The sequence below is a fragment of the Podarcis raffonei genome, chromosome 12, assembly GCF_027172205.1.
Source record: "Podarcis raffonei isolate rPodRaf1 chromosome 12, rPodRaf1.pri, whole genome shotgun sequence".
NCBI classification, from domain to species: Eukaryota; Metazoa; Chordata; class Lepidosauria; order Squamata; family Lacertidae; genus Podarcis; species Podarcis raffonei.
The window spans coordinates 48,077,333-48,089,821 of record NC_070613.1 but is presented as its reverse complement, the minus strand read 5'-3'; the positions used below and the strand labels follow the sequence as shown (position 1 = coordinate 48,089,821).

The following is a 12,489-nucleotide window of genomic DNA, read 5'->3' as shown; positions in this document are numbered from 1 at the left end:
GGCCTTCCCTTTCCCCCGCCCCCCAAAATGGCTGCCCCCGCGGTAGCTTCGTTCGCGCCAAATTTAAACAGGGCGCCATTTTCAGGCTTTTAAGCCCTCAGAGGAGTCGAAGTTGCTGAGGGGGGTTATCGGGGCGGAGAATGGCCCCCGGGTCGAAAGGTAAGGAAAGACGGCGGTGAGGGAGAAATGGGGCTTCGCGGGAGGGAGGTTGGACGGGAGCTGTGAGGAAAACGCTCTTTCGCCGTATGCATTTATTTAGTGGCCGCGGGGTTTCCCCCACATTAGCTGCTGTCGGGAGTCGGCGCTGAGGAGGGCAGAGCTGGCTGGGGCTCGAGAACTCTGCGTGCGAGCAGGATAACTCTTGGCGGGAGGCGGGCGGGGTCCGCGGAACTCCCTGCGACGGGATGGGGTCGGACCCGCACACGCAGCTCAAGCCCTGAAGCCGCGGGGAGGTTCCGAGGCCCCCTCACAAACACCCCCCCACACACACACACGGTTATGTGGGGCGCCTTGTAACTGAAGGAGGCTATTCGCCCCCTTTTTAGAAATATTTTAAAAAAGGAATACTATATGCAGAATTCATCATGCGAAACGCGGGGCTGGATGAATCCCTAGCCGGAATTAAGATTGCCGGAAGAAATATCAACAAGCTCAGATAGGCAGATGACACAGCCTTGATGGCAGAAAGTGAGGGGGAATTTAAGAACCTTTTAATGAGGGTGAAAGAGGAAGGGGCAAAATATGGTTTGAAGCTCAACATCAAAAAAACCGAAGATCTTGGCCACTGGGCCCATCACCTCCTGGCAAATAGAAGGGGAAGAAATGGAGGCAGTCAGAGATATTACTTTCTTGGGCTCCATGATCACTGCAGATGGTGACAGCAGTCACAAAATTAAAAGACGCCTGCTCCTTGGGAGAAAATCAATGACAAACCTAGACAGCATCTTAAAAAGCAGAGACATCACCTTGCCAACAAAGGTCCGTATAGTAAAAGCTATGGTTTTCCCGGTGGTGATGTATGGAAGTGAGAGCTGGACCATAAAGAAGGCTGATCGCCGAAGAATTGATGCTTTTGAATTATGGTGCTGGAGGAGACTCTTGAGAGTCCCGTGGGCTGCAAGAAGATCAAACCTATCCATTCTGAAGGCAATCAGCCCTGAGTGCTCACTGGAAGGACAGATTGTGAAGCTGAGGCTCCAGTACTTTGGCCACCTCATGAGAAAAGAAGACTCCCTGGAGAAGACCCTGATGTTGGGAAAGATGGAGGGCACAAGGAGAAGAGGGCGACAGAGGACAAGATGGTTGGATAGTGTTTTCGAGGTTACCAGCATGAGTTTGACCAAACTGCGGGAGGCAGTGGAAGACAGGAGTGCCTGGCGTGCTCTGGTCCAGGGGGTCACGAAGAGTCGGACACGACTAAACGACTAAACAACAACAATGCCCTTTCCTAAGTTGCTTATTGGGATCTTCACTTTGGCAAGGTAGTGCTGAAGGGATGGCTCAGTTGGTAGAGCGTGAGAATTTTCATCTCGGGGTTGTGGGGTTTGAGCCCCACTTTGGTGGGGGGGAAGGTTCCTACATGTCGGGGGGTTGGACTAGATGACCCTCATGGTCCCTTTCCAACTCTTAAGTTATCTAAGGATAAGCCCCACCTAACTCGGCAGGATCTGTTTCTGCTTAAGACGGGGCGGGAGGGGGTGGTCAGCAAACTTTTTCTTTTTATATATCTATAAATTTTTATTAGCTTTTTAACATATCATTTTCAACACTAATTAAACATACTTTTTCATCTTATACAGTTTTTTTGACTTGCATCAATCACATCTGAAAATTTTCAAATCTGTTCACTTAATATACATTTCTTACTTTCACCATTACATTTAGATCTCATAACTAATATCTATTCTTTCTCTACGTTGCAATGTTTCATATATTTCTCCTTACAAAACTTATTGTAGTCTCACTAGCGTAATTTGTTGATTACAGTTAATCTTCAAATAATTCGTATATTTCTTCCCATCTTCTGTGAATCTCTGGTCCCGCAGGTTTTGAATCCTTCCTGTCATTTTATCTAATTCTGCGTAGTCCATTAATTTTGTCTGCCATTCTTCTTTCATTGGAATTACTTCCTGCTTCCATTTCTGGGCTAACAATACTCTTGCTGCTGTTGCTGCATATAAAAACAATTTAACGTCTTGTCTGTTAATATCCTCACCTATAATACCAAGTAAAAATGCTTCTGGTTTTTTTAAAAAAATTATATTTCAACATCTTTTTCATCTCATTATACAGTATATCATTTCCCAGAAGTTTTTTACTTACATTCCCACCACATATGATAAAATGTTCCTTCTTTTTCTTTGGGTCAGCAAACTTTTTCAGCAGGGGGCGAGTCCACTGTCCCTCAGACCTTGTGGGGGGCCAGACTATATTTTGAACAAAAAAAATGAATGAATTCCTATGCCCCACAAATAACCCAGAGATGCATTTTAAATAAAAGCACACATTCCCGGACTGTCCACAGGCTGGATTTAGAAGGCATTTGGGCCAGATCCAGCCCCCGGGCCTTAGTTTGCCTACCCATGGCTTGAGACGTGAATCAGATGGCGCAGTTGGCAAAGAGCATTTTCATGAAAAAGCGATAAGTTTAAAAAATAAATAAATCGTGGTTTCAGAGATTGGATGGACACCTGGTTGCGATTCCCGCATCCTCTTTGCAGTTCTATGGTTAAGGAACGGATACAGGGGTTCACATGCAAACACCTCAAGTAAATTGATCAATATGAATGTGCATGCAATAAGTAATGCATGTCCACTTCGGACAAAAAACTTTCTGGGGAGTTTACACCCCTGGGGTGTTCACACTACACACCTTCCACGTGTACCAGAGTATGGGTGTTTGCATTATGTGTGACATCATAGCTAACAGCTGTCTGTCATTGCTTCAGTTTTTGTCGTCCCATTTTCTGTAGCTTGTTTTTGTAGACACTCCATAGAAATGTGAATAATTAGCAGTAGATAATTTCTTACATACAGTTTTTAAATTATCACAATGTTCTCAACTTTCGTTTTTTAGGTGACACAGCGTTAGCAGCCTCCAGGTAAGAATCCATTAATTATTGTGTGCAAGAATTAAACATCAGATTGGGCAACTTCGTTGTGTGATCAAGAGATTTACAATTTGATCCTAATTTACAATCCTGGCTGTTCCAAAATAAATATTTTTTTTTAAAGGCATGGACGACTGTCAACCTGCAACAAAATCAGATGAATTGCTGATGCAGGTTAAAACAATAACATTTCCACAGCAGTTACATGTATGGCGTAACGTAAGATAAATACGTTTATCTAGTTGTGTCTGCATATTGTGTCATAAGAATGAGACAAAAATAAAATGACTTTAGAAACATGTTACAGCTGGTTACTAGTATACTAATGTAGCTGTTGCTTTGTTTTAGTGCTGAAGGTGATGCTATCAAGGTTTTCGTGAGGGTGCGCCCTCTAGAAGAAGGAACTGTGCTTGCTGACAATGGCTTGTGCTTATCTGTTCTTTCATCAAACACTATTCGCCTGAATTCAAAGCCTGAACCTAAGATTTTTACCTTTGATCATGTGGCAGATGTGGACACAACCCAGGTAATTCAGCAGATAAGTTAGTTCCTAAAAAGTTAACAATTTTTTTAAAAAAGAAAGAAAAGAGACTTCTTTGGCCATGTTCTCATTTGTAATAGAAAATAGTTTGCATTGAGCCATCTACATTAACATTAAATTTTTCAACTGAAATTGCAGATACAGTGGTGCTTTGGGTTACATACGCTTCAGGTTACAGACTCCGCTAACCCAGAAATAGTGCTTCAGGTTAAGAACTTTGCTTCAGGAAGAGAACAGAAATCATGCTCCAGCAGCGCGGCAGCAGCAGGAGGCCCCATTAGCTAAAGTGGTGCTTCAGGTTAAGAACAGTTTCAGGTTAAGAACGGACCTCTGGAACGAATTAAGTACTTAACCTGAGGTACTACTGTACCTGTATTTTGGGGAGGTCTTTATTTCTCCTCACTTTGCATGCACATGGCAACACAAATCACTTTGTGAAATGGAAAACATCATTCCATTCAGTAAATCACCGTATGAAATGACTACATTCCATTAAATATTTTATTTTTGCAAAACCATAGCTTTTTCAAATAGAAACATCTCTATGCGGAGTCTGTAGCTTGGATCCTGAGATTTCAGTTCATGAACAGAAGGAGTGACTTTTAACATAATGAGAATTGCTCCTACACAAGGACTCTTTACTTGTGTGGAACTCTCCTTCCTGAAAAGAGGTTCCTTCTGTTTACGGGGGGGGGGGGGGAATTAGGATCCAGGCCTCCGGAACGAATTAAGTACTTAACCCGAGGTACCACTGTAGGTGCTTTTATTTAAGAGGCTAGTATAACACAGGTTATTAAAATTGTTACCCACCTACCTTAGGCTGCAATCTTATAGACACTTATTGAGGGGTAAGTTCTGCCTCCCGACTTCAGACTACTCTCTGGAGAAAAGACCATTTTAAGAATATTAGGGGGTGGGCTGGGGAAGGACTAGACCGGGGTCAGCAAACTTTTTCATCAGGGGGCCGATCCACTGTCCCTCAAACCTTGTGGGGGGCCAGACTATATTTTGAAAAATATAAATACCCTGCAAGCCGGTCCTGCAGCTGCCTCCGGACCTGGAGGAGGAACGCACTCTGCATGTGCTCAGGAGTGCATCTCGGCGCTCCATTGGCCCATCCCCGCGGAGCTCCCAGGCAGTGTGCACCACGCCCTGCAGCCCGTCGTGCAAGGCCAGGTTTGCTGACCCCTGGACTAGACCATGAGAAAAGTGAACATAATATTTTGGCTGCCGTTCATTCATTTTCAGCTTTCTATTCTTGTTATAAAAAAGCGTGCCTAGACATTCTGTTGTTGCACCCATAACCTATGGTTTAAGGTGCCACTTAGCTCCTAGCTTTCATTTTCTAACACTGCTTTAAAGTGCCTAAAATAGCTAAGAATTATACATAGATAATATATAGCCCCTTTATGTGAGCTTGCGATCTAAGAATGTTGAGAAGAAAAGGGGAAAGGAAAGAAGATGAAAGTAAGGAAACAATTGCTAGCTGACTGGTGTGTGCTAAGATTTATGATACATTAACAATTTCTGTTTTAGTAATAGCCATATTCATTAGATATATTCTCATAATGGCTCCAACCTATTACTTGGAAGCAAGTCTCATTGATTTCATTATTTCGTGCATAATAATGGTTCTTTAGTATCAGTGGAATTGCTTGTGTTTAATGAAAAGTATTCCTTAATGTCAGGGTATGTGTATTGTTTAATGAATAGTGCACAGTGTGTGGTTATATGTTTGTGAATACCATGAAGTCAAGCTGTTTTTATCATTATAACATATTAAAACTATTTTTTTTTTAATCTTTTCTGCCTAGGAATCAGTGTTCTCAAGTGTGGCCAAAAAGATAGTAGAATCATGCATGAATGGCTACAATGGGACCATTTTTGCATAGTAAGATTTTAACCTTTTTATTTCATGCAAACATTAAAATATCTGATTTGAATTGTATGAACTGCTCCGTTTGAGAAATACATTACCGGGTCAGACCATTCTAAGGACTGTAAAATTTAAAGCATAAATTCATCTAGTCCATTCATCCATGTGTGGCATTAGCTTTCTAGTGTCTGGGGCCCAGCATCTTCCACATCACCTGCTACTCAATCCTGTTTAACTTGATATGCCAGGAGTTGAACCTGGAAATCTCTGCATGCAACACATGTGCTCTGCCAGAGTCTGGTCTCTCTGCATTTAACCCTCTTAGTGGTACAGAATTAACCCTAGCAAATATATGAATGAATGAGTAAGTTCTGATTACTGAGATATAAATAAATGTGCATGCTGCTTCTTTTTCTTTTAGTGGCCAAACTGGTTCAGGGAAAACCTTTACGATGATGGGTAAGTACAACACATACTGATTTGTGCTTACAGTTGTTTATCTCATTTTAGATCGCAGTGTGGGATCCTCTTTCACCACCCCTTCGCATTGTGTAATACTAACTTCTAACACAGTATTTCCCAAATCTAGGGCTAGTTTCATATTAGGATGTCATTAATTTTGCCATAGTCTATGATCTAACAACATAGACCAAGGAACTGCAGTGTTCCTGACTCTGTTAGAGACAGCCAAAGCCTTCATCAAAGGGACAGGCGAAAAAGATACTTGGAAGGGATTAGAGTTAGACTAATCAGGCATCAGCATCTTGGGGGGGGGGGATATTGCACAGTGGTACCTTGGTTCTCAAACACCTTGGAACCCAAACATTGCAAACCCGGAAGTAAGTGTTGCGGCTTGTGAGCTTTTTTTCAGAAGCCGAACGTGCTCTGTTTTGCGTGTTACGCTTCCGATTTGAGTTTTACGCTGAGGTCTGTCTGTTTTTGCTATTTTTGCATTTTTGCGGCTCTTTTTTTTGTGACTGTGGAACCCAGTTCAGCTACTTACTGATTGATTGATTGATTGATTGATTGATTGTGTGACTGCAGAACATTGTTTATTGCTTTCATTTTATGGATCAATGGTCTCATTAGATAATAAAATTCATGTTAAATTGCTGTTTAAAGGGTTGTTTTTAAAAGTCTGGAACAGATTAATCCATTTTCCATTACTTTCTATGGGAAAGCGCACCTTGGTTTTGGAATGGAGTTCTGGAACTGATTAAGTTTGAGAACCAAGGTACCACTGTATCGCTTAACCAGGCTTCCTCATACTTGGCCCTCCAGATGTTTTGAGACTACAGTTCCCATCATCCCTGACCACTGGTCTTGCTAGCTAGGGATCATGGGAGTTGTAGGCCAAAAAAAAATCTGGAAGGCCAAGTTTGACGAAGCCTGCTCTTAACCATGGCCTTTATCTACCGTATTTTTCGCACAATTGGACGCACCGGACCATAGGGCGCACCTAGTTTTTTGGGGGGAGAAATAAAGGGAAAAAAAATTCCCTTTATTTCCCCCCCAAAAGCAGGTCAGGGAAACCGAACGGATGTGTTCCCGAAGCGCCGGGCGCTCTGCTTTCAGGGCGCCCGACGCTCCGGGAAGCAGGCTGCTATCCGCAGCGTGGGGAGCCTTGCGGGGAACTCCTGCAAGGCTCCCCACGCTGCGGATGTGTTCCCGAAGCGCCGGGCGCTCTGCTTTCAGGGCGCCGACGCTCCGGGAAGCAGGCTGCTATCCGCAGCATGGGGGAACTCCTGCAAGGCTCCCCACGCTGCGGATGTGTTCCCGAAGCGCCGGGCGCTCTGCTTTCAGGGCGCCCGACGCTCCGGGAAGCAGGCTGCTATCCGCAGCGTGGGGGAACTCCTGCAAGGCTCCCCACGCTGCGGATGTGTTCCCGAAGCGCCGGGCGCTCTGCTTTCAGGGCGCCGACGCTCTGGGAAGCAGGCTGCTATCCGCAGCATGGGGGAACTCCTGCAAGGCTCCCCACGCTGCGGATGTGTTCCCGAAGCGCCGGGCGCTCTGCTTTCAGGGCGCCCGACGCTCCGGGAAGCAGGCTGCTATCCGCAGCGTGGGGGAACTCCTGCAAGGCTCCCCACGCTGCGGATGTGTTCCCGAAGCGCCGGGCGCTCTGCTTTCAGGGCGCCCGACGCTCCGGGAAGCAGGCTGCTATCCGCAGCGTGGGGGAACTCCTGCAAGGCTCCCCACGCTGCGGATGTGTTCCCGAAGCGCCGGGCGCTCTGCTTTCAGGGCGCCCGACGCTCCGGGAAGCAGGCTGCTATCCGCAGCGTGGGGAGCCTTGCGGGGAACTCCTGCAAGGCTCCCCACGCTGCGGATGTGCTCCCGAAGCGCCGGGCGCTCTGCTTTCAGGGCGGCCGACGCTCCGGGAAGCAGGCTGCTATCCGCAGCCTAGACACGGCTAGCGGAGCGCTAATCCCGAAGCTTGGGGCGTGCGGAGCTCAGCGCGCCCCAAGCTTCTGGGTGCCGGCAAGGTCTAGACGGCTAGCGGAGACCTTGCCGGCACCCAGAAGCTTGGGGCGCGCTGAGCTCCGCACGCCCCAAGCTTCGGGATTAATGCAGCGCTCCTCTAGCCGTGGGAGAGCTGGGTCTCCCACGGCTAGCGGATAGCTTCCTGAAGCCTGGAGAGCGAGAGGGGTCGGTGCGCACCCACCCCTCTCACTTTCCAGGCTTCAGCGAAAGCCTGCATTCGCTCCATAGGACGCACACACATTTTCCCTTGCTTTTTAGGAGGGGAAAAGTGCGTCCTATGGTGCGAAAAATACGGTATTCAGTAAGGCCTCCTTCCTATTTCAGAAACATTGCATATTACTAATACTAATAATGTAAACCACCTCATTTCTGCTAGATATTTTTAGATTTCTATCCAAGCAATTCTTTCTTTCTTTTTTCAAGGTCCTCCCGACTCTGATAACTTTACTCATAATCTGAGAGGAGTAATACCACGGAGTTTTGAATATCTGTTTTTTCTAATTGAGCGCGAAAAAGAAAAGGTAAATTCTTTTCTTAATGAAGATTGTGGTAAAAGTCCTTGAGGGTTCGTTTTAATTAGTAGCAATGGCATCCAGCTCTTGGGTGCCCTTTATTCATTTGGAAGAAATAACCTGCATGTTTGGAATGATTGTATAGCTTGGGATCACACTATTTCATGCTAGCTTGCTACTTACGCATGGTGAGTAGCAATTGGCTCCCAATGTGCAAGTGAAATGGTAAACTTCATTTCTACCCTAGTTGACCCTCCCAGCCATCTGTCCAATTTCAAGGGTAAATTTATCTGTTTCAGAATACTGTGTTGTGCCTTATTGCCTGTGCTCACTGTTCTCTTCCAACCAGAGAATTAATTGCTAGGGCTAAGCTGCTACAATATTGCACTGATTAAGCTCTGTTGGCCCTTAAAGGCAAAAAGGATACAGAGCTGCATAAATGTAGTACAGTGCTACTCTTTCCAGGCTGCAAATACAGTGGTGCCTCGCAAGACGAAATTAATTCGTTCCGCGAGTTTTGTCTTGCGATTTTTTTCGTCTTGCAAAGCATGGTGTCGGGAAAGTTTTGGAAAATCTTCAAAAATCACCAAAGTCTTAAAAAACCTCAAAAAAGGCTACCACACCTCGAAGTCAAGTCCCAACTGTATTAACGGTGTTAAGAAAAAGGAAACAAACTTGCAAGACGTTTTCGTCTTGCGAAGCAAGCCCATAGGGAAAATCGTCTTGTGAAGCAGCTCAAAAAACAAAAAACCCTTTCGTCTAGCAAGTTTTTTGTCTTGCGAGCCATTCGTCTTGCGAGGTACCACTGTAGAAGAGTTGGACAATCCAGTCAGTTTGCCCCAGCTTTTAATAGCTGAAATGGGTTCAGTGGGTAACAGCAGAAGGACAGCTGGTTATGAACAGGACCAAAGGTGGTGCGATAGGGCAGGGAAGTAGGTGGGTAAACTGTTTCTTGAAGGACTTGACGTTCGTACAATAAAGGCTCCAAATATGTAAAGTGAAGGTAGAAGTTGGGTGGTAAAATATGTCTTTTTGTAAACTGTAAGAGATCAATAAAGGCATGCCTTCATATTTGCTGTGAAAACCTTGTAAAGACGTTAGAGGCCAGATAAAATTAAAACAGCATTTTCTATAACACAAATGTTAATGTTTCTTATAGGCTGGTGCAGAAAAGAGTTTTCTCTGCAAGTGTTCGTTTATTGAAATCTACAATGAGCAGCTATTTGACTTGCTGGATTCTGCTTCAGCTGGACTCTTCCTCAGAGAGCACATCACAAAAGGAGTATTTGTTGTTGGTGCAGTGGAGCAAGTGTTGACTTCAGCTGCTGAAGCATATAAAGTATGCTGTTTTGATAAGTAGAGGTAGACATCCTTGCATGTTGTAATAGAGGCAGCACTCATTGAAGTAGCAGTATTATGATTTGAAGAGCTTAACTCAAAGAAATAACTTGGGCTTCTTATGCTTGTTTTGTACCTTTTGCCCTTCAGCTCCCTTATGTTGGGCTATTTATGTTCTGCAATAAACACTCATCCCTGCAGCTCAGCTTCCAGTGCCCGGGATGCAGAAGGCATTAAGTGTGCATGAGAACTTTTCACGCTCGCCTTTCCAGCAGCAGAAACACTCTTGCACCAAAATCCACTCCACAACTTGGGACTACCTGGAACAGTATTTCACAAGGTGTGAAAGACTGTCTCTGGAAGGGGAAATCATCAACCTGGCTCATGTGTACATCGATATACACATAGGAACATTATCAAATGACATCTTTTCATTTTAATTTACATTCAGAAGGACAAGTATAAGATTTTTTAAAAATGGGATGGGAGACTTGGGAAGCCATGTTCTAAGTTCCTTTTGAACAGGGATGTGTAAAACATGCATTGTTACCTACAAGTAAGATGTTAATCTAACACTTCTTGCAGATTAGGATTAGAAATAGAGGGGATCTTTTGTTAACACATTTAAGATTAGCACTATAATCCCAGTTGTGACTTCAAAATAGCTTAAGATAAAGTTGTTGAGCCTGTTCCATAATATATTGTAAATGCTACTCGTATCTTATTCTGACTAGGTGTTAACAACGGGCTGGAGAAATCGTCGCGTAGCGTCTACCTCAATGAACAGAGAGTCCTCAAGATCTCATGCTGTTTTTACTATCACGGTCGAATCAATGGAGAAAACCAATGACGTTATGAATATTCGATCATCTCTGCTGAATTTGGTAGATTTGGCTGGATCAGAGAGACAAAAAGATACTCACACAGAGGGAGTTAGGTTAAAGGTTAGTGGCGAAACAGTGCATTCTTGGTCAGTGGGAATTGGAGCATGCAGAAAAGGGTTAACTCCTCCTGGAAACAGAGTCCATGCACTTGTATAATGCATGCTCCGCTACCCGCTGACCAGAAGCACACTTCACAGTAACACCAACTTGTTGATTTCTTTTCCACTAAAAACAAAGGCATTCACTTTTATTTTCTTGTTTGTTCTAGGAAGCAGGGAACATAAACCGTTCATTAAGTTGTCTGGGCCAAGTGATTACTGCACTTGTTGATGTGGGCAATGGAAAACAGAGGCACATCTGTTACAGGGACTCCAGGCTCACTTTTCTGCTACGGGTAATGTGTACCATTAATTTTTAGGACATTGGTTTTCAAAAGACAAAATACTTTTGACTTTTATATTATTCAGATGTCTTACTTGCGGTATGTTGTCCTGGGAAATCAATGATTACTACAGTCTGTTGCCATTGGCCACATAATGCTAAACCACAAAGTTCTGCTTATTAAGCTATTCTGTACACAAGCTGCATGTAGATTTACACAGCCGAAGAGTTGTTTCATCATAATAAATCACGTGATAATCCAACAAGCTTTTGTCTAAAGCAGGCTAGCAATTGTGGTTTGTTATGGCGAAACAAGCCGTGATTCCAGATTTGGATATACTGCTTACATAAGTATTCAGGCTGCTTGCACTAGTATGCAGTACGCATAATAGAGCATCGTAAACCAAACATAGTGGCAATACATATGTATGTGGTCCTCATAATAGGTATTAATCTTGCTTTAGAGCATCCTGTCACAATGTTCTACCGAAAGTGCCCCATCAGAATGTTAAGTCCTGAAGCAACACAGTTGCCTAAAACAGTGGTCTTATGAGGAGGGCGGTATCCTCCCCTAAACAAGGCTTAGTAGAAGAGGAGGAAATAGTTTGTGTTTCTATAAACACTAGAATTAGTTAAACTATGTGCTTTTTTTGTCTCCTTCAAATTACTGAAAATTCTATCATTTGCTGTATTAGGAAATGGGTTGCATTCCTTTCTAGAATACGTGAGGTATGTTTCACATTTTGTAGCTATGCAACATACAATTCAATGATAATTACATGAGATAAAAGTAATTTCTATTCACTTTGGACTTTTAAAACAGTATCAGACATTGTGGAACTTGTGTAAAAATGAAGAGAGCCAGTGTGGTGTAGTGGTTAAGAGTGGTAGACTCGTAATCTGGTGAACCAGGTTCGTGTCTCCACATGCAGCTGCTGGGTGACCTTGGGCTAGTCACACTTCTCTGAAGTCTCTCAGCCCCACTCACCTCACAGAGTGTTTGTTGGGGGAGGAAGAGAAAGGAGAATGTTAGCCGCTTTGAGACTCCTTCGGGTAGTGATAAAGCAGGATATCAAATCCAAACTGTTCTTCTTTTAAAAGTGCTGTATCTCAAAGTAATTTTCATGTCTTCAAACAGGATTCTCTTGGAGGTAATGCCAAAACTTGCATCATAGCAAACATTAATCCAAGTTCCAGATGTTTTGGTGAAACCTTGTCCACCCTTAATTTTGCTCAGAGAGCCAAACTGATAAAAAACAAGGTATTTAATTGGGACAGAATATTACATTGGCTATTCAGTCACCTCATTTTTCTTCACAAATGTACATATGTGTAAGCAATTTCTTTGTCTGAAAGGGTTCTTTGGCAG

General features: G+C 43.9%; 1 protein-coding gene across 2 annotated transcripts in view; it reads left to right on the top strand.

The window, feature by feature from the left end:
* The first annotated feature begins 30 nt into the window (after positions 1-30).
* Positions 31-12,489, top strand: part of KIF15 (kinesin family member 15) — a 46,114-nt gene continuing 33,655 nt past the window's right edge. The window contains exons 1-10 of one of the 2 annotated variants that reach the window (XM_053410179.1): positions 31-159; positions 3,077-3,101; positions 3,459-3,636; positions 5,466-5,542; positions 5,949-5,986; positions 8,429-8,526; positions 9,677-9,856; positions 10,590-10,799; positions 11,008-11,133; positions 12,259-12,381. In XM_053410179.1, the coding sequence (XP_053266154.1) occupies positions 141-159; positions 3,077-3,101; positions 3,459-3,636; positions 5,466-5,542; positions 5,949-5,986; positions 8,429-8,526; positions 9,677-9,856; positions 10,590-10,799; positions 11,008-11,133; positions 12,259-12,381 (1,074 nt within the window). In that variant the 5' untranslated portion in view covers positions 31-140. Of the gene's footprint in view, positions 160-3,076; positions 3,102-3,300; positions 3,330-3,458; positions 3,637-5,465; positions 5,543-5,948; positions 5,987-8,428; positions 8,527-9,676; positions 9,857-10,589; positions 10,800-11,007; positions 11,134-12,258; positions 12,382-12,489 lie in introns of those variants that run through there. The other variant, XM_053410180.1, reaches the window with a different exon arrangement.